At 41.7% G+C, this 23,023-nt stretch overlaps 1 protein-coding gene across 2 annotated transcripts in view; it reads right to left on the bottom strand.

The window, feature by feature from the left end:
• Positions 1–23,023, bottom strand: part of copg2 (COPI coat complex subunit gamma 2) — a 109,055-nt gene that overhangs the window by 63,189 nt on the left and 22,843 nt on the right. Inside the window, exons 4-6 of one of the 2 annotated variants that reach the window (XM_069937346.1) lie at positions 11,960–12,031; positions 8,702–8,781; positions 5,932–6,007 (exon numbers count right to left, since the gene is read on the bottom strand). In XM_069937346.1, the coding sequence (XP_069793447.1) occupies positions 5,932–6,007; positions 8,702–8,781; positions 11,960–12,031 (228 nt within the window). Of the gene's footprint in view, positions 1–5,931; positions 6,008–8,214; positions 8,317–8,701; positions 8,782–11,959; positions 12,032–23,023 lie in introns of those variants that run through there. The other variant, XM_069937347.1, reaches the window with a different exon arrangement.

The following is a 23,023-nucleotide window of genomic DNA, read 5'->3' as shown; positions in this document are numbered from 1 at the left end:
TAGCTCTTTTTCAAAGGTACTGTATTTTTTTTCTTGGCCTCACGGAGGTGGCAGCTGAAGAATCCCAATGGTTTCTATTGTCCATCAACATATTCCTGCAGAGCGCCCCCTATGGCCATATCGGATGCGTCTGTTGAAAGGGCAGTGACTGTGTTTAGGACTGGATAACTGAGCATGGTTGCTTGAGCTAATAGTTCCTGTGTCATTATGAAAACATTTTGACTTTGATCTGTCCACTGAATAGATTTGACATTACCAGACAGCTTCAATAACGTGAGCTGCTGCTGGAAGGAATAAACGATTAAAAATGAATCGTGCCCAAGAACTCTTGCAGACCTTTGACAGTGGTTGGTCTGGGATATTCAATAATGGCGTCGATCTTGGAAGGCAGCAGAACCACGCCCTTGTCAGTGATTATATGTCCCAGGAATTCTATGGACTGTTGTCCGAAAACACATTTATCTGGATCAGTCCAAATTTTCACAGACATCTATCTAAAGAGCATACACAGATGTTCCATGTGCTCACCTTTAGTTTTGTTGGTGACTAATGTGTCGTTTTGATAAATGAAGGTGTTGGCCATGCCACGCCCTACTGTGTCCATAACTCGCTGAAAGGTCTGAGCTGCATTTTTTAAACCCAAAAGGCATAAGTAAAAATTCAAACAAGCCAAAAGGGGTCATTATTGTCATTATCAGGATGTCATCTGGTTCCACTGGCACCTGATGATATTGACGCACCAAATCCACTTTTGAAAAGATATTTGCCCCACTGAAAAATCTTGAGTATGGGGAATAGGGTAATGATAGGTATAGTCATTGAGCCGTCTATAATCCCCACAAGGTCTCCAACCTCCAGTGCATTTTTGGAATAAATGTAATGGAGACGCCATGGGCTGTCGAACCTGAATTATCTCCAACTCTTCCATTTTGTGGAATTCTTGCTAATTGCAGTTTCTCCAGAGGTAAATGACCTGCCTTAGCATGAATGGGAGGACCCCAGTAGAAAAAAAAGGTGAGTTAATCCATATTTTGCAGTGGGGGTCGAAAAATGCAGAGTTTTACTTTCAGGAAACTCTTCTACAAGTCTGGAGAACTTATCAACATTCTTGCACAGGCCTTGAAGGAATAGTATTTTGCCAGGCGAATATTTTGAAAGGTGGTAATATCCACCAGCTGACGCCCTTTTAAATCCACCATGAACGAATGAGCTTGAAGGAAATCAGCCCTGAGTGGTGGTTGTGACACTACTGCTATAATAAAAGGCCATGTGTAAATGTTCCCCACGAACATTCATTTTTTGGTACCATACATGGGTATGTTGGGACTATTGGCTGCTGTGAATTGGAGGTTAGGGGTAGGATAGCATGTATGGAAACCATTTGGTGGAAAAACACTAAGCTCTGATCCTATGTCCACCAAAAATTTACACTGGGATAGCTGATCCAAAACAGATAGAAGGTTCATAGATTTTCAGCCAACCATCGTAGCCATTAACGAGGTGTTTCCTGAGAATGCGCAGGGTGGCAGTAACCTACATGCATCAATTCCCCAATGCTGGTGGTAATAAATACCAGGTGGAAGTGTGGACAGGATGTTTGCCTGACTTGTGACATTGCCTTATTATAGGAGCTGATGTGTTGAGAGCTTTGGCTTGGGAAGTAGTGTCAATAATTGAGGTGCTGGGTGCGGACAGCTGTGACACTGTCCGAAGACCTTTGGTGTGTTTTTTTGCCAGCCACAGGATATCTGCTTCTGCAGCTACTTCCCTAGGGTCTTCTAAAGAACTCTGTGATAATGGCATCCTCTCCAGGGAGAACTGTTGGAATACAATATCTGGCTGTTGGCCAGATGTCCAGCAGAGCATGTCATCCATTAGTTCAGGTAGGGCGCAGTCACCCAACTCCTCCACGTATAACAGTCAGACAGCCCTCTCTCTGCATAACATGGTGTAAATTCGCAGCAGGAGCACTCTTAGAGTGTCATACTTGCTCTCTCCAGGCTCCGATGGATCGCACAGGACATCACCGACTTGCTTAGCAGTGGCTTAGTCCACGGCACTGACAAGGTGATAATAATGAGTCGCATCCACCTCAATCTTTCCGAGGTGAAATTGTGCTTCAGCCGGTCAAAACCACAGCTCTGGTTCTGCCATCTAGAAGGGCAATAGCTTAACAGCAGCAGTATCCATATGGTCCAAAAGCTCATTTTAGAGCCATTGGGGTCACCAATTGTATCCACTGAAAATGCAGTGGTGGCTGATGAATGTGAAATAACCACACACACACAGTTGCAGGTAAATCAGAACTTGTTTACTCAAGTCACATGCACATTCTTTTAAAACAATGAACCATCCACACCATGTCATGATGTCCCATGCCAGTTCGCTAGACTTCTGGGAGTTGTAGTCTATATTGCACTGCTACAACTGCAAGGACAAGCCAGGGAACTACAGGCTGTTGTGCTTAGTGTTAGAAGAGAGAAAGATGCTTAGGGAATTCTGAGTGTCAACTTGTACATACATTTGGAAAGGCAAGGACTGATTAGTGTCAGCATGGCTTTGTGCTTGGGAAATAGTGTCTCACAAACTTAATTTTTTTTAAAAAAGAGGTGAGAAAGAGAACTGATAAGGCAGGACAGTGAACCTTGTCTACAGGGACTTTAGTAAATCCTTTATCTAGGTCCTGCATGGTCAGCTCGATCAGGAGGTTAAAATACATGTGATCCAGGATGAGCTACCCAGTTAAATTAGGTGGAAGGGGTCAGAGGGTGGTAGCAGTGAGCAGGGCTTTTTTCCCCCCAGGTTAAAGGCCTGTGACCAGAGTGAGGCACAGGGATTGGTGCTGGGTAGATTAACAATTTAGATGACAATGTAGTTAACAAGTTTGAAGTTATTCCAAAATTAGTATATTGGAGAGCAAAGCAGGTTATCCAAGATTGTAATAAGATCTTGATCAACTGGGGAAGTGGGCTAAGGAATTACAAGCCGCTCTCAGGTGGAATAGCTGGGAAAATGCAGCACGGGGTGTGTGCAAAGCGACATTCAGGTGGCAGCGCTGAAGGAGTTGTTCTGGTACCTGAAAGGGCCTGCTGCAGGAGAGGCGCCTCGGAGCGAACGTCAGCTCCTGTTGACTGTGGCCATAGTCCCACCCACTATTGGGGCGGGGTGGCTGTCAGGCAGCAGGGAGTTGGGCCGTCGGTTGATTGACATCAGCCCATCCCCTAATAGCCACTTTAGGCTGCTGTGTTCAGGTGTCTCGGGGGACTGCTTGGAAGCGGAGAATATACCTCCCCGAGGAGGGTTGGGCGAGTACTTCTCAGGGCCGGGTTTTGCACTTTCAGGTGGCCTCCCGACAGCCGCATTCGGGTAGAATCTGCGGCTTTACATCGATCGGGGTATTCCGGCCACCTGAAAGCAGCTACAGATAGAATTTAATTTGATCAAGTCCGAGGTAAGTGTATTTTGTCAAGCTGAACCGGGCCAGAAATTGCAATGAATTGTAGGGCCCAACGGTGTTGTAGAACAGAAGGGGCACAAATACATAATTATCTGAAAGTGATAATGTAAGTAGACACAGGGTTGTGAAGGGATTTGGCATATACCTTAATCAATTTACTAGTGTTCAAGATTGTTAACAGACTTTGGCAATTCCCACTTCAAAGTATTTTTTCCTTCAATATGCATTGATAATAGTGTCATACAGCACCAAAAGGAAGTGAGAAATTCAATGTAATAAACTAACAATTACCATTTCAATCAGGTTCACTATCATTGAAAAGTATACCAATTAAGACCTAATTACCGGAAATCCACACATTTCCTTTTGTAAAGTTTGGGCTATCTGCTATTTGAATTTATTTTAAATGGGTCGGCTGTGGTTCAATGTAATATTTCTTAAAACTCTTTTGAAGAAAGCACAAGCAAAATGGGGTTAGTGGTTTCCTTGTTCTATTCCTCCATGATACCATGGTCCAATTGGGTCCTGCCTAATAGAAATGGTACAATGCATTTTAAAAAGTAGCATTAAAGAGTATAAATACAGGCCTAATAACCTAATCATGCACCAATCTGTACTAATCCGATTTTTTTTTTTTTATTCCCCCACACTCTTAAATTTCCCCCTGATTTAGCCACTTAGTTTTCAGTGGCCAATGAACCTGTCACACTGCCAGTCTTTGGGATGTAGACAAACTGCAGGGCCCAGGAGATATCCATGAGGTCACAGCAAAAATGAGCCATCTCCACACAAACAGCACAAAAGGTCAAGATGAATCCAGGTAAATGAAGCTATGAGGCAGCGGCTTTATAGCTGCACGTTGATAGTGGACACCTGGAAAGGGCTGCCAGTAGTGGTAACACAATCGTAACGTTTAAGAGACTCTAGACAGACATATGAATGGAATGAGTGATATGTATCATGTGCAAAGTTTTTGTTTGATTTGGACATGTCCAACACAAACACATGATGTGCAAGGGCTTAACCCGTCTGCTCAAATGCCATTGATGGACCCTCTGTTCTACTCCTGGTACTTGTCGTAAGCTTCAGCCATTAACTGCTCATTTCTAACGCATCCATAGAGATTCACGCACACTTAATCACTTCAATAGTTTAATCCGGCCTCATTTTTAAATACTGTTGAAAGGCAAAGTCAAATGAATCTTCAGTAGGAATGAAAGAATATGGTTTCCCAGTGGGTTTGTAAAATGCCTCACTTCTAGGATGCTAATACTATATTGAGATTTTTCTAACTGCCATCACTGAGAAACATCTGCTTCAATTATGCCCAGCCTTGTAGAGACAATTTTACTTAAGGCAGATTTGATTTAAATGTTGGCAGAATTCCAGATATCCTCAATGCTAATGCTAGTCAGCAGTATTAACCCACTGAATTCAGGGAATGAATGCTCTGCAGACTCAAATGTTTTCACTGTCATATGAAAATCTTTCATGTGAAGATGGTTGCACCCATACATGGGTCTTCATTGAAGGACCACTGGTAGGAGCCAAAAAAGTGTCAAGTCACCCCAGAAGAAAATGCTTGCTCTTGTCAAAAGCATTTGAAATTAATAATGTTCATCAGCTTATCATAACATTTAAAACAACAAGGATTATATTTGAAGCAAAATGCATGAAACAATTTTAATAGAAATATAACTGGCAATATTTAGATCTTCAGAGGTGCAGAGACAGTTGTCTAGAAGCTTGGTAAAAGGCAAAAATTTTTGGTTAAAATAGATAATTTTAAAATAGAGCAAAGTACAGGAAGAGGAGAGAGTCTGGGAACAAATTTCAGAGCCCAGAACTTTGGCACCTTAAGATAGGGCAAAGTACAAGAGATCAAGATTGAAAGGTATTAATGGCTTGATTCACACGTTCATGGAAATTCACAAAAATTTCTCCTGGAGGAAACAGTTTCACAGTTATGAACTGTACTTTCAGATCTGGGGAAGTGGTGGTGTGGGGGGGGGGGGGGGGGTGGGGGGTGGGGGGTGGCAGAGAGAAAATATCAGCACAGCTGTATTTTTGAAAGCAAATCTCATCACCAAACAAATACAGATGTTGAGCAAAGTTAACTTTGCCCAAATTTTTAACTCACTGTATTGATGTGACAAGCACCATAGTGGCAATTTCCCCTACAAATTCAATGGCATTCTCCAAGCATTTCTGCATCAATGCAAAACAGGGCTATTACCACCAGTGAGATTTGAAGTGAACAATCTTGATTGTTCCAACTTCTGATTTAATATATGGGGACCCTTTCTTTTAAATTATATCCATGTACTTCAAGTAAACAAAAACAAAATGCTGGAGAAGCTCAGCAGGTCAAACAGTTTTCTTTATGTAGCCAAGGTAAAGATACATAACCAATGTTTCGGGCTTGCGCACTTCATCAAAGCTTTGCAAGACCCTTTCTTGAGAGTGTAACTTACATCAGTAATTTTACACAGTGCCCTCACAGCCGGTCCACGATAATTGTCCTCTTTACCAGTCATGTCTTTTGTCAAGCTAAAGAAAGAAAAAGAACAGTCCAATAAATGAAGAAAGAATTTGGCAAAAGGGCAACATTATTTTTTTGTTTCATGGGTGGTCAGGACAATATCTCACTTTAAACTGCCCCATATTTTTCCCCTGCCCAAGAGATTCTTTACTCAAGACTTTAAATCATGAAAGAAAAAACCTGAAATGACTTAGAAAACAATGAGAAGCTTGAGGAACAGTGGGTCAGGCAGTATCCATGAGATGAAATGGCCAATTAGTTTTGTGGTTCAGGACCCTTTCATTGAGTCTAAAGAAGGAAAGGTGATATTAAAGTGAGAAGAAATTAAGAGGGTGGAGGGGAGGAGCTAAGAGGTGATAGGGTATTGGACAGAAGGCAGAATAGGTGGAGACAGAGGTAGAGAGGGGGAATGAAAACAGTGACAGACCAATTCTCTGCATGGATGCTGCCTGACCTGCTGAGTTCTCCATCTTCTCATTGTTTGTTTGTTTCCAGAATCTGCAACTTCGTATTTCTTTGCATACAAATACAGTAGCATCTTCATACTACAGCACAATGAATTATTTTGTAATTGCTGCTTTAATAAAAAAACCTATACCCCCTTCAACAATTATACAAATTAATATAATCTATTTTAATCATGTTTATTGAGGTACAAAATTTAGGCAGTACACAAGTGCCCTCCTGTTCTTCAGTATAATGACACTTTTTTTAAAAAAACACCCTGGGGAGTAAACAATACCTTCACCAGTGCAGCACTGCCTTAGCACTGCACCAAGTTTTTAGAAATTATGACCTGTCAGAGGTCAGAATACTATCAAGAAGCTCCAGTTCCACACAAGGTTAAAGATACTCTCTAACTCAACCTCCCACCCTCCAAAATGTACAAATGACTCGGAAAATAATATTTTTCATCTCCATTTACAACTGGATACTCTCCAACCTATCTACTCATTGAACACTACAGCACAGAAAACAGGCCATTCAGCCCTTCTATCCTGTGCTGACCATTTTGCTAGTCCCACTGACCTGCTCAGGTTCCATAACCCTCCAGACTTCTCCCGTCCATGTATCTATCCAATTTATTCTCAAAATATAAGATCGAGCCCACATTCAGTGCATAAGATGGCAGCTCATTCTACACTCCCACCACTCCAAGTGAAGAACTTTCCCCAAACCTTTCTCCTTTCAGCTTAAAACTATAACCCCTCATATTTATCTCCCCCATAGACTTTTTAGTCAAAAAAGATCCATGTTCAACATGGTGGCAAATAGCTAAAAACTGTGGGAAGATTGTTTCCCTAATAATTTTAGGCATCAAAAGATAATTGGACAAAGAGATAAGTATTGTTAAAAAAATGTGAAATCAGATTCACTGTAAAGACAGTGTGGTCTATAATGAAAAGGATATCTTACCAACATGCATATTACCTGGAGTTAGAACATAGCACTTCTGGTGTATCTTATCCCCATAGCCCCCAATGTAGTTGAAACTACAAGACAGCAAGACAAAATTGCCAATAGACGGAAATCTTTTTTACTGATGTAATAGGTTTGGAATCCCTCCAATGCCTCAACTTTGCTGAATGAAATTCTGGCATTAAAGCTCTAGAAACTATTATAGGTTGTAAGATGAAAGTAGCAAAAGGTGGAAATCCAGAACATCAGAACCCTTTCGCTGATCTAATCTTCATATTGGTCATACACTGTGAGACTATTCAAAGCTGAATGGCATCACATTTGAGCCCAATCCTGTCCTCACTCAAATCTGCCACCTTTCAGTCAATGTACAAACGGATCTATGACCAAATGGATTTTTGTTCTTCATCAGAGACTGAGTTAGATGAGCTAACTCAACACAGACTGGCCTGGGAATAGCACTGCAGCTCACCAGTGCTTATTCTAGTAGTCTATTGAATCAACAGACAAACATTTCTTGACTAGGTCACGAGGGATCCATGTCTGTAAAGAATTAAAATTTACTGCTGTTGATCAATTAAAGTACAAAGTTGCCAGTGATAAAGCTACCCACTAATGGAAGAGGGTAAAGATTAAGGTATACTGTCTATGCCAGTAACATCGCCAAAAGGAAATTAAAAAATTTGTACTTCAAGGGCCGCCACAATTGTTCTGGCCTGGAACACAACTGAAGCAAAACAGCCTCAACTCACTTTGTTCTGGTTTCCACCACATTCATTCACCAGAGTTAGATTACCTTACATTGAAGCATTTTCTGAAACATTAACTCTTCTCTCCAAGATCACCTGAAGGTTTTTCCAGCTCTTTTTGCTTTCATTCATGTTCTAGCATTTGTTTTCTTTAAATTGTGACTTCAAAAACTAAACAGTGCAGTGGATTAAGAGAAAAATTCAAGAATGCTTGCTCTGAGAGAATACAATCAGAAAGTACCCATACCACTTTTAATGAAAAGCGCACAAGGAAACAGAGGTTCCAAATGCTCAACATCACATTAGTATTTAGCTTGTTATAAAAATGTTCAAAAAGACATATGTTAACCTGTCAGATGGAACTTTAGACTTGAAGGAGAAAAACTGGAAGCTTACAAATTTGTAGCTTTTGTCCAGATTCTGGTACACATTTGTCTCCCTGGGAAGTGCAGGGTGTGCAGAGTACTGCCAGTATTACGATTCTAATAACCCATAGGAAGAGAAAAGTCCTTTTATTAACCTCAGGACACTAACCTGCTGGTAACAATGATGACATCCTCAGCAATGGTAGACATTTCTTTAATCGTCAGGTAGCACATCCTTCGCAGGGTGGGCTGAATGAGACAGTGAAATAAATGGGTTACTCATTGATATTTTGTGCCAACAAGGTTCAACAGTAATCAGTTGACAATTTGGATCTGAAAATTATTAGAACTCATTTTTTTCATTGAACTGATTTTGAAAATTTCATTTAGGAGAAAGGGTTACTACATTCATCATCTTATTAGGAAGCAAGTCACATACAATAAATTGCTTTGCAACTCAGTAGCTCTTACAAAGCCAAGCACAGCAGCAATTTTGCATGCACGAATAGCTAAATGATGAGCAAGGCTGCTGAATGAGGCTCAACTAAGAATAAGGCAGTTTCCACCCTGCTCATCAACAACAGCATGAGTTTCCACACCCACTCGATATCCTGATCTAAAATACACCTTACAGATGTCTTAGTGCTAAATAATGGCAGTTTATTCAAGCTCCTCAGCAGGAATCATCTACCTGCCAATTAATGATAAGTGCAGCTCATTCCATTCCAATGAACTACATTTGCAGAAATCTCATTGCCTGTCAACTGGGCCATTAAACCCTATAATGGTCAAAGAGGTAAAAACAGGGTGATGGTCCAAGCAGTTTCATGCAAGGTCTAAAAAGAACAGTTGGACAAAAAAAATCTACTTTTTTTTCCAATGCCACTAATGGATGCCCACAAGCACGAGTCACCACAATGACCTTTTTTTTTAAAGAATATAAGAAATAGGACCAGCAGTCAGCCATCTGGACAATCGAGCCTGCTCCACTATTCAGTGAAATAATGGCTGATCTGAGGCTCATCACCTACTTGCTTTCTCTTCGCCCCCCCCGCCCCACCCCACCCACCCCATATCCCTCAATTCCACTCCTATATAAAAACCTATCCAACATGGTCTTAAAAATATTTACTGGGTAGCTTCCACTGCTTCCATGGGCAGCAAATTCCACAGATTTGCCACCATCTGCAAATGTAGTTTCTGCGCATCTCCATCCTAAGTAAACTACCCTGAATCTTGAGGCTAAGTCGCTAAGTGGTATAACCCTTTTACACTGAAAAGCTGCGTGATTGTCGTATACATGACCCATCTCTGGAAGCCAGCTTGCTTGTTCACACAGGATAGAAGAAAAGCCAGGTCGGTGAGTCCTTTTACATAGAAAGCTGCCTTCCCAAAGCAAAACATGGACCATTTGATGTGTAGCACAGCAGCATTGATAATACAACTCACCCTTTTAGATTGGCCCCACATTGCAATACTCCACCTCTGGCAGTACCTACCTTGGTGAATTAAAGTCACATATGTTCAGGCCACCCCCCCCCCCCCCCCCCGCCCTCCAATCCATCCACCTTCGATGCAGTTACACAGCTAGATGAAGCATTCAAAAGGCAGATAATACCTGGCTTGAATCCTCTGTGTAAAAGGGGCTTGAGTCTCCTTCTATGCCTTTTTATAATTTTATGTTTCTATAAGATCCCCTCTCATTCTTCCAAATTCCAGTGAGTAGTCCGAGACGACTCAATCTTTCCTCATCTAACCCACTAAGCTCTGGAATCAACCTGGTGAATATACTCTGCAACACCTCCAAAGCCAGTACATCCTTCAAGAAAGACCAGAATTGTACACAGTACTCCATATGTGGTCTCACCAATACCTTGTACAGTTGCAACACAACCTCCCTACTCCTAAATTCAATCCCTCTAGCAATGAAAGCCAATATTCTTTTCTTCTACCATAGATCTCAGACAAAGGATAAAGAAACTCCAGCTGTAGTGGACTTTAGGACCAGAAGGTTTCAAGTCATTGTTCCTTCCAGGCATTTCCATGCATCTCAAACTTAGTGAGGAGAGAAGTTCATGGCTCAGTGACTGCTCCCATATTATTTTTCAGTCCAATTCCTCCAAACCTGACCATGCATTACTTGTATGAAAAGCTGCGTATTCCAATTCATAATTTAAGGTGTTTTTTTTAAATGAAAGGGATTCAATGATTTTGAACCCAGTAACATTAGATGCTACACAATTAGAGATGGTTGTGAAACTGATATGAGTGGAATTCTATTGACTAATCTGGTCACCTGATTGTTTCCTATCCCAGCTAATTACGATAAAGCAGGGACTCACGTTTCTGGAATCAACAGCTAAAAAAAATTTCTGCAGGAACTCAGCAGATCAGGCAGCATCCATGGAGGGAGATGATCAGTTGATATTTTGGGTTGAAATGCTGCCCATAAAATTTGTTTAACTTCATTAAAGACCTCAGTGCAAAACTAAGGTTCCATTCACAAACTGTGTTTCAAAATGGATATTTAAAATTTAAGAAGAAAATATCATGCATTTTAAAATACAAGCTATAGAAAATTTTAGTTAATCTTCACTTTGAATACTGTGTGCAATTCTGATTAACCCATTATAGGGAGGATGTGAAGGCTTTAGAAAGGGTACTTACGAGATTTCCCCAAGCTAGGTGCCTTAAACAGGCTACCAGGAGTAGAAGTGGAAGCAGGTACAAAAGTAGCATTGAAAAGGCCTCCATATAGACACATGAATGAGGAGACGGAGGGATATTTATTGTGAAATGGAGAAGTTTTAGTTTCAGTCAAAATGCAACCTACTAGAGGAACTCGGTGAGTTAAGTGGCATTAGTGAGAGAAAGAGAATGGGTGATGTTTTGAGCTAAACACGATCATGATTCGATTCCAGAAACTTGTGTCTCTGGTTTATTGTAATTACCTGGATTTTGGCCCCAAACATCAGCCATTCTTTTTCTCCCACTTGACTTGCTGAATCCATTCAGTGGATTGTAGACACTGGAATCTGAATCTAAACACAGTCTCCTGTGCGTCTAGAGTTTTAGTTTTATTTGGAGATCATGTTCTGCAGAAACAGAGGCTGAAAGGCCTGTTCCTGTGCTGTATTGTTCTATATATTCTCTGGTAATGTGAGGAGTACAATCCAATGGAATATGGATTTTGTTGTTCACTTGCATGATGCCTGGAAAGTGCAATTTGAACTAAAGGATGTACTAATAATTTCAGGTTTGTGTTTTATGATGGATTAGTTTAGTAAAAGTATCACAGGTGAAGTGCATTAATGCATTTAACAGAGAAAATTATTTTCCCCAAGAGCATATTAACTCCAGGTTAGCCACAAAAACAAGCACAGACTTTAAAGGAACTGAACACTCCTGTAAATCTGGTAATACTTACATCATTTGACTGGAAGAGTTTTGTCATAGCAAAAAATGCCTCTGTCGCTTCCATTGATCCCATGTGCTCCCCCTGTTAACAAAATTGTCCGTTATTTCTTCCAGTAATTGATGAATATGCAAAAGCTACAGCACAAGACAGAATACCTATCAGGTTATGTAAAAAGTGCCATTTCACAAATATGATCAACCTGCTAATATTTTCATCAACTGAGGAAAATAATTAGATACAAAACCATAGGGTGCATGAATCCTGTGGGAATTTGGTAAGGTAGTGGGATTGTGCATTCACATTTAAAAGAAAAGAAGCATCTTGAGAAAGAGTTCATTGAGAGAAATACAAATCCCTTCATTTGCTCACTTCTACCCATGGCTTTGTAAAATAAAAATAGAAAATGCTAGATGTCAGGCAATAAAACAAAGTTGCAGGATCACTCAGCAGGCCAAGACAGCATCTGTAGAACAGGCAACAGAGATAACAATTAAAGAGTAATATAGAAAGGATCTAATACAAAATTAACTGGGGCCTCCCTAGTTATTGATACAATTATGCTTTCAAGACCCTACTTAGGATAAGTCTTGCATAACCAATTGATGCATTACATTTTTTTTGCTATGCACACAACCCCCAACAATCACATCAAAGGCCTGGGATATACAAAGCCACTTATGTTCTTATCCATTTGTCCACAGCAAGTTTTATTTGATGAAGCCACATTTTTCTCAATTACAATTAGAAGGAAATTATTCAACACAGAGTGTGACCCTTGTGCCCAATCTATTCTGCTCTGAGCAAAGACTGAAACCATGCAACTACAATTCCTTAGTTTCTACAGGAAGTGTTCAATTTAACCGATTATGAGAATTTGGCAACAAGTCACTACATGAACCCCCCCTCCTCCCCATCCCTCTTCAGATTCTGCTAAGACTATTGACAGAAAACACCAAATATCAGGCATAAACTCACCAAATGGCATACTGAATTGTAAGCATGTAGAAATTCTACCATTTAATTCCAATGTCTTAAAAATATTTGCAGCTTTATCTTTTTGAGGGTTAGTAATGTGAAATCTGTCTATTTCTATTCAGGAACTCTTTCCGTGTTGGCATATTGTGCTAATTTAGTTTACATTATTGAAGTTAGTGTATCCATGTGGCTGCAGCCAGTAGGAATTTTAGTGCATCTGTACATTATACTTGAGTGCGTCTGTATGACAAACTCTCATTATCTGGCTAAGCAGAATTGTGCTACTGAGGAGAAATTCACCCTGCTTATCAACTCAATGCCTGTCTGTATTTTGAAATTCTCACTTTCAAAATCCCCCATGATTTTCTCTTCCCAGCTTTCCATGCCATAAACGTTCTGCACTCCAATTTTGCCCTGTAGGCATCTTGAAATTCTTCTACCATTGGCAAACATTACAGAAAGAAAATCTATCTGGCAAATATGCAAGAGGCAGCAGGCAACTGCTGTGGTACATGCTAAGGGTGGAATAGTTGCTGTGGAATCAGATATTAATGTAAACTCCTGCAATACACTTGTTGCAAACCCCAGGTTGGTCTGTTAAATCAAACAAAATATGATGCAATTTTTGTGGCAACTCCGCCATCTATTGGTGACAAAATAGTTTTTCACCTGACCATTTCATTCATGGGATGCAGACACCAGGCAGTGGCAATTTCCATTATCTATTTGTAATTACCCCTCAACCTGAGAACCAATTCAGAGTACACTACATGAGCCAGAGCAGTCAAGGACTGAAGTTTTCCTTCCCTTAAGTGAATAAGATGATTTTAAATGACAATCCACTGATTGCCACAGTCTATGTTCCACCTTCGGCTAACAAGGGTGAAGCCATGAAGGAGCTTAACAGTCCCATCTGCAAAGCCCAGACATCCAACCCTGACAGTGCCATGATTGTTGTTGACGACTTTAATCACGTCAACCTGAAAACTGGTTTACCAGCATGACAAGTTTGCCACGGGAGGAGCGAACACCCTGGATCATGTGTTCACCACATCCCTGGTGCCTACAAGATTGCACCTCGCCCCCACCTTGGTCACTCAGATTCCATATCTGTCCTTCTAACCCTGGTGTATAGAATGCTGGCAAAGCAAACTAGGTCAGTTCTCAAGGAGATCAGGACGTGGCCAAGGAGTGGCTTTAAGACCACAGACGAGAGTGGTTATAGGAAGGCAGCCACCAACAACAGTCATGTGAATATGGAGGATTACACTAGCTCAGTGACTGGCTACATCAGCAAGTGCATGGAGGATGTCACCAAGATCAAACGCTTCACAACCAAGGCTAACCAGAAACCATGGTTGGCTACAGAGATCTGGGCCTTTCTCAGAGCTCATGACACTGCCTTCAGGATAGGGGAAAGAATGGCACCAAAATGAGCCAGAGATGAACTCTCCCATGCAATCAGGAGGGCAATGTAAGGGTACATACAGAAGATCCACAGACAGGTGAGCACATGTAGCAAGGGATTAAGTCTATAACAGATCACAAGCCACTTAACTAGTGATCCATCATGGGCACTCAACATCTCACTATTCAGGAAGGCACAACAGTAACTGTACTTCCTGAGAAAACTAAAGTGGGCAAGGCTACCGGTCACTATTATGTCATTCTTCTATTGAGAGCCTCCTGGCTGGCACCATCATGGTGTGGTACAGTTGCTGCAGAGAAATGAACTGGAGGTCAATCCACAGGACCACAAGAGTGGCAGAGAAGATCACAGGAGCCTCCCATTTCCCCCTCCCCCCAATCTCCCTACCAGGATCATCGTCTGAAGAGGGTGCACAAAATCATTTAAGAACCCCTGCACACAGAATCTTTCAGCTGCTTCTATCGGGGAAGAGATACAGGAATATCAAAGCCAGCACCACCAGGCTGAGGAACAGCTTCTTCCCATGAGAGTGCTGAATGACCAAAGGAACTGCTCACACTATCTATCCAAGACTCTCATTTATATTTCTATGTATCAATGAAATACTTGTCCTGTATATGTCTGTATGGGAGTTAGGTCTGATTATATGTCTCTGTATTTTGCACCAAGGACTAAAGAACACTGTTTTCTCGGGTAGTACTTGTACAATCAGATATCAATAAACTTGATTTCAATCCTGTGGCTTCAATACTGAGATTAGTTTTCTTGTTTAAATTACTAAAATCTAAATTTCCCAATAGCCATAGTGGAATTTAAACTCCTGTCTCTGGATCAATAATTGATAACTCCTCCTCCTGGACCAGCAATTTAGCTTTTATGCTACGATACACTAGGGTAATTAAAGAGGGACCATTTTGGACATTTTCTCCCCCACACATATCTAAGAATGTAACATTGAATATAATTAACATCCTCAGTCCTTTGAGAATGAGATTGAATGTTCTGTTTCTTATGTGCAAATATTCTGTAGTATGCGGAAGCCCGCAATTGCGGAGATCAGGCCGGCACATCGTGCAACAGCAGACGCGGATAGAGATCGCTAAAGCGACTCCCAGGACAATGCTGGCGGGGGTAGAAGCTGGGGCAGCATCAGACCAACAGCTCTAAAATGGCGTTGGTCAAGCTTCCCAGCTAACTCACCAGAAACAGGCTGGGGAAGAAGGGCATTCATAAGCATGGATGTTCCCACCCGCTGTTGTTATTCATATGATTGACTCAATCAGCAAAAACAGCGGGAACGTGAACAGTATAAATGCAGACTTTCCAGCGGATGAAAGTACAAGTTAATGCGAAATGTGTATCCTGCTCTAAAGATCTGTTTGGCAATTAGCTACCATGAAAAATATTTTCTTTTCAAGTATCTTAATCTTCTTCTAGAATCCTTATTTATGAATGATTATCCATTTTATGAATAATTATCCAGTTGCCAAATCTCTCTACATTTTAATATTTTGCTTAAAGCTTGTATTTTACCATCACCTCTGCCAGAAAAAAAAACAAGCAGTAAAAATATTGACTATCTGGTTTTGGTGAACAATCTCAGATTCTAATTTATCAGTGGAGAAGTTCTCAATTTTGAGGGCTTTTGCTGTTTACATGCAAACCTTCAAATTTGCCACAGCTTCTAAAAGTTTTCCACTTTAAAAAATACCCTTGTGGCCACTGGAATTGCAGTGGGCATGGCAAAATAACCAAACAAGGTGTTTCTAGAGTGAATCAAATGGATTTATTCTTTATCACCTGTGCAACCTTTTAAAAGCCAGAATCACGTGCTTGACATGTGCTGATATCATCACACATAGTCAGTTTGATGCCTCCTGGGAGTTGTAGTGCCGCCATAGCGCCGCTACACAGCAGCCCCCCACCTTCAGAACCTGAGAAAGGTTTGTCTGTCTTTTAGGTTGTCAACCTCTGCGACAGATTGGTGGCCGCTGCAATGAGGAAGACTTGTCCATGTGAGCTGGTTTAAGGCTGTCAACAGTGAAAGACTAGCTTCCCTCAAATGTCCAAAATACAGGTCGACCTAGTTTGTCTAAGTATCCTATAAAGTCCTTAGTAGGGCGTCTGTAAAGGTTGACTAAGTGTTCCCCTTCAAATGAAGATACTCACAGTTTTAAGGACTCGGGCACAAAAGAAGAATGTTCTCCATGTGACGATGGCAGTATAGAGGTCAATTTTCCTATGGTCTTCCTTAGCCTGCTCAACAGTTCCCTAGGATCATCACTGGAGTTGGAATAGTAAGGGACAAACTCCCCTAGAACCACCAATGGTGCCCTGTACACAAGCTCTGCAAATAATGCTTGGAGGTTCTTGTTTGGAGTTGTTCTAATCCCCAGTAATACCCAGGGCAGTTCATCAGCCCAGTTCGAGCCCTCTAACTGAGCCATCAAGGCTGATTGAGATGTCGATGAAATCTTTCCACTGTTCCATTGGCCTGGGGATGATAAGCACTTGTATGATGAATTGTTGTACTGAGCAAGTGAGACAAGGCCGTCCACAGCGAGGAAGTAAATTGTGGTCTTCCATCTGAAGTTACATGCACTGTTAAACTAAAACGAGACACCCAGGAACTGAGGGCACGTGTATGTAGTAGCATCTACATAGAAACAGCCTCGGGCCACCACATAAACCTGTCTATTACTGTAAAAAGATAACGGTATCTTCTTGAAATAGGAAGCAGACCAATGATGTCCACATGGACATGAGCAAAAGGCAGAGTAACTGCTGGGAAGGACTGCAGTTTTGCCTTAGCATTCTGCTGAACTTTTGTTTTTTGGCATGCAATGCAGGACCTCGCCATTTGTGTAACATCTTTTTTAAGAACGTGCCACAAAAACCTGTCCGAAACTAATCAATGGATGTGAGAGACATGCAGAGTCAAATACTTGACGTTTCCATGATGCCAGAACTACTGGGTGTGGGTGTCCTGTTGATATATCACAGAGCAATAGTTTGCCATTAACTCCAAACTGGACATCTTTCAATTGCAGGTTCGTGATTGCAGTCCGATAAGCATTCATCTCATGATCATGTTCTTGGGCCACGGCTAAAGCTGTGTAGTCAATACCTTGATCTACAGATGAAACCTCATGTGGAGCAGAACGGGAAAGGGCATCAGCTATTACATTGTCTTTTCTGGAAATATGTAGTACTTTTGTGGAGAATCCTGAAATGAATGATAATTACCATTGATGTCAAGCTGACCAGGGCTCTGCAACCTTGGAAAATACAAATGCTATGGGGTTGTGGTTAATGTACATAGTAAAATCTCTGACCTCCAAAAAAATAATGGAAGTGTCGAATAGACAAGTAAATGGGCAAAAGCTCCTTCTCAAAAGCACTATATTCCTTCTCTGCTTCACAAAGATGGCGGCTGAAGAACACTAATGGTTTCCATTGCCTGTTGACAACCTGATGAAGTGCACTTCCTAAGGCCATTCTGGAAGCATCTGTAGAAAGGGCGGTGGCTGAATTTAAAACTGGGTAACTGAGCATAGTGGTATGAAGCAGCAAATCTTTTGACTTCAAGAAGGCGTTGTTTCCCTCTTCAGTCCAATGGATGGTTCTGGACAGTAAATCGAAAAGAGGCTTTATGATATGAGCTGCTCCCGAAAGAAACCGATGGTAAAAATTTACCATTCCCAAGAATTCTTGCAGCCTTTAAACATAGCAGGTCTTGAGTACTTGGTAATGGACTCAACTTTGGATGACAGCAGAGTCACACCTTCCTGAGTAATCCTATGCTCAAAGAAATCAATCATTTCTCATCCAAAAATGCATTTATCTGGATTGATGGTTAGTTTAAACCTTTGAAGATGAACAAAAGGTGTACGAAGAGGTTCCATTCTTCCTTAGTCCCACTGGACACTAAAATGTCATCAAGGTAAATGAATACATTTGTCGTATCATGTCCTAAAGCAGCCACCACCCGTTGAAGTGATTGAGCGGCATTCTTTAATCCAAATAGCAATCGTAAAAATTTGAAAAACCCAGACGGGGTTCCATGCAAATTATCCAAGAAATCCTGAATACGAGATATCGGATGGAGATCCAGGATGGTGGCATTGTTAAGCTACCTGTAATCCCCACAAGGACGGCAACCTCCATTGTGTTTTGGGACCATATGCAATGGAGATGCCCAAGGATTATAGAACCTACGAATTATGCATAGTTCCTCCATTTTGGCAAACTCTTTCTTAGATAAGTGCAGCTTCTCTGGAGGCAAGCGGCGTACTTTAGCATGAATATGAGGGCCTTTAGTACAAATGAAATGATTAACACTATGTTTTGCAGTGGAGGCAGAATATTGTACAGTCGTAATCTCAGGGAAATCTTCTAACAGCTTGGAGAATTCATCTACTAGTTTATTTAATGTTTAAAGGCGCAGAGCATAGGTATAGGTGTCTGCCAGAGGAATCCATCTATTAGCCGATGCCCTTTTAAGTCGATGAGGAATGAACGAGTCCAAAGAAAATCTGCACCAAGCAAATGTCAGGATACCGATGCTATAATAAATGGCCAAGGGAGAGATGATTCTCAAATTTCATCTTCCTGGTGTCAAAGGTCAGAATGTTTGAACAATTAACTGGTCATAGTTACATGTCCGATGTAGGATGGCATGAGTCAAAACCAGTGAGTAGAAATACATTAACTTCTGAACCAGTATCCACCAGGAATTTTCGTAGGGACAACTGGTCCCATACATAGAGCAGGTTTGCCAGTTTTTCGCCAACCACCACAGCCCTTACTGGCGGTTGGCCTGGGCGTTTCTTGCAAACGAGCAGGGTGGAATGCACTTGCAGGCATTTACTCCCCAACACCTGTGGTAATAACACCAAGACAAGATATCCACAGGCTGCTTGCTTGTCTTGGGCCGTTGCCTGCTTGTAGGAAGTAATGTGCTAAGAGTACTAGAATGTGACACAAGGTCAATATCGGAGGGATTAGTTGTGCACACTTGTCTTCCCTTGCTGTGCTTTTTAGCCAGCCATAGAATATCTGCCTCTGCCACTACAGCCCTTGGATCTTCAAACGAACACTTGGATAACAAGAGTCTAATATCATCTGGTATTCGCTCTAAAAAGAGCTGCTCGAATAACATATTGGGCCTTTCACCAGCTGCCAGGAACAGCATTTCATCCATTAGTTCTGAGGAAGCGCGGTCTACCAACTCATCAAAATGTAGTAGTTTGGCTGCCCTTTCCCTAAAAGACAGACCATATACATGTAATAAAAGTGTTTTTAAAGCATCATACTTGCTGGTATGTGGTGGATCCCATAAGAAGTCGCCAAACCTCAGCAATGGCCTGGTCCAAGGCACTGACAAGATGGTAATAATGAGTGGTGCCCAATTCAACTTTGCAAAGGTGAAATTGTGCTTCAGCCTGTTGGATCCATAGTTCGGGCTCCGGTGTCCAGAAAGGTGGAAGCTTCACAGCAACGGCTGCGGAGTCCATATTTGTCCAGAAAGAGGTTTTTGGACTCATCAGGACCACCAACTGTGGCCACTGGAATCACAGTGGACATGACAAAATAACCACACAAGGCATTTCTAGAGTGAATCAAACAGATTTATCCTTCATCACTCATGCAACCTTTCAAAAGCCAGAATTCCGCTCGAAGCGCTGACGTCATCTCGCCCTGACGTCACATGGCTGATTCGATGCCTCCTGGTTATAGTGCCACCATAGCGCGCTACACCCTCTTGTTTCACACCACCAAGAGCAAATGAGAGCAGTTTAGTTGACAAGAGTGATTAAACTCTGACACCAAATCAGAGGTTCCTTAACTGAGCAGATGGAAGCCCAATGTAAAGCTTATTTTAGAATATAACAGCTCTGACAGTACACCACTGTCTTGATATTGCACTGGACCATCCAGCAATCGAGTTCAACAGTTGAATACAAAGGGGTTGAAAAAGGAGAGACTCAGCAAATAGCAGTTGATTGGGCAATCAAGTTCATCAGTTGAAGACAAAGGTGGGGGGGGGGGGGGAAAGAGATGGTCATCGACTGAGTGGGCTGAGTCAGAGTGGTAAGTAAGGCTTTGTTTCAACAAGCAAGAGGCAAGGAATAGTCAGAGTTGAAGTCAGAAAGGGCCACCCTATTCGAGGAACAAAAAGGATTCAGCAGCTAGGCACAGTTAAGGGCATGTTTTATCGATATCATATTTTGCTCATCAAGTAATAAACAGTGGGAATGGCAGCCAACGCAGGTGAATGCTCCTCTTGAAAAATGTGGGTTATCAGGGAAGCCACCAGTATCCTTTATGACAATCTGTGAGACATGCATCCAGCTGCAGCTCCTGACAAGCCGAGTTAAGGAATTGGAGCTGGAAGAACTCCAGATCATTCGGGAGGTGGGGGCACGATAGACAGGAGTTACAGGGATACTTTTACACCTAAAAGGCAGGAGGAGGGTAGATGGTTGACCATCAGGTAAGGGAAAGGGAACAAGCAGGCAGTGCAGGGCACCCCTGAAGCTATCCCCCTCAATAACAAGTATACCATTTTAGATACTGCTGGAGAGGATGACCTACCAGGGCCAAGCCACAGAGATCAGGTCTCTGGCATGGAGTCTGGTCCTGTGGCTAAGGAGAATAGGTGAACTGTAGTGATAAGGGATTCCATAGTTAGGGGGACAGATAAGAGGTTCTATGGAAGAGATTGAGTATCCCAGATGGTATGTTGCCTCCATGGTGCCAGGTTCGGAGATACTCCAATTGAGTTCACTGCATTCTCAGGCAGGAGAGTGAGCAGGCAGATATTGTAGTCCACGTAAGGACCAATGACGTAGGTGGAAAGGGTGAGGATGATCAGCAAAGAGAGTTCAGAGTTGGGTCCTAGGTTGAAGGACAGGATCTCCAGGGTAGTGATCTCAGGATTGCTATCCATGCCACGTGCTAGTCAGGTTAGAATAGGAAGATAATGCAGCTTAACGCAAGGCTAAAGACATGATACAGGAGGGAGGGCTTCAGGTTTCTGGAGCATTGGGCTCTCTTCCAGAGGAGGTGGGACCTGTTCCGACAGGACATTTTGAATATTTTATTTAAAATTTTACCAAAAAAAACAGTACATTCACTTAGTAAAAGTTATGCCACATGTAATCTTTTCTATGTATGTATAGGACAGGACATTTTGCATCTGAACTGGATATCCTTGCAAGAAGGTTTGATACTTCAGCTCTAGTGGGTTTAAACTAGATTTGCAGGGGGGGGAAACCAGAGTACAAGAGCAGATAGAGAAGTGGAGGAGGAAAAAAAATGTTAAAGTTGCATGCACCATTAGAAGTCAACAGGTTGAATGTGGTGGAAATGCTCTCAGGTGCACCTATTTCAATGCAAGGAGAATTGTAGGAAAGGCAGATGAGCTTAGAGCATAGATTGGCATGTGGAATTATGGCAGTGTGGCCAATAGTGAAACTTGGTTGCAGGAGGGGCAGGTCTGGCAGCTCAGTCTTCTGGGCTTCCACTGCTTTAGAACAGGAGGGATGAAAGGGGGAGGAGTGGGATTGCTAGTCAGGGAAAATATCACAGTTGTGCTCAGGCTATATGGACGGAGCTGAGGAATGGGGAAGATATGAGCACAACATGGGGTTATACTATAGACTGCCCAATAGTTAGCAAGAATTGGAGAAGCAAATCTGTAGAGATAGCAGATAGATGTAGGAAAAATAAGGTTGTGATAGTAGGAGATTTTAAACTTTCCACATAATTGACTGGGACTCCCAATTTGTAAAAGGGCTGGATGGCTTGAAGTTTCTCAAATGTGTTCAGGAAAGTTTTCTACAGGTACATTAAGAGCAAAAGGATAGTAAGGGACAAATTTGATCCCCTTCAAGATCAGAGTGGTCGGCTTTGTATGGAGCAAAAAGAACTGGAAATGGGAGAGGTCTTAAATGTTTTTTTCACCCATCAGTATTCACTCAGTAAAAGGGCACAGAGTTGTGGGAAGGAAGGAAAACAAGCAGTGAGGTCATCAAACCTATCCAGATTAAAGCGGAGGAAGTGCTTGCTGTCTTAAAGCAAATAAGGGTGGATAAATCCTCAGTTCCCTCTGAAGTGGGATAAAAAATAGCTGATGAAATTTAATGCAGACAAATGTGAGGTGTTGCATTTTGGAAGGACAAACCAAGAAAGGACAAAACCGGTAAATGGTAAGGCACTGAGGAGTGCGGTAGAACAGAATAATCTGGTAATAGATACATAATTTTCTGAAAGTGGTTTTGCAGATGGATAGACTTGTAGAGAGCTTTTGGCATCCTTTCTAACTCAAAGTATTGAGTACAGGAGATGGAACGTTATGGCATAAGGCATTGGTGAGGCCAAATGTGAAGTATTGTGTGCAGTTTTGGTCACCTAACTACAGGAAAGATATCAATAAGATAGAAAGAGTGGAGAGAAGATTTACGAGGATGCTGCCCAGACTTCAGAAACTGAGTTACAAGAAAAAGTTAAACAGGTTAGCACTTTATTCCCTGGAGCATAAAAGAATAAGGGGAGATTAGATAGAGGTATTTAAAATAATGAGAGATATGGAATAAATGTAGATAGCCTTTGTTTTTTCCCACTGGAGTAAGTGAGGTACAAACCAGAGGACATGGTGAAAGAGT

This window comes from Narcine bancroftii, chromosome 5 (assembly GCF_036971445.1).
Source record: "Narcine bancroftii isolate sNarBan1 chromosome 5, sNarBan1.hap1, whole genome shotgun sequence".
Taxonomy (NCBI): Eukaryota; Metazoa; Chordata; class Chondrichthyes; order Torpediniformes; family Narcinidae; genus Narcine; species Narcine bancroftii.
This window is presented reverse-complemented; position numbering and strand designations above follow the sequence as displayed.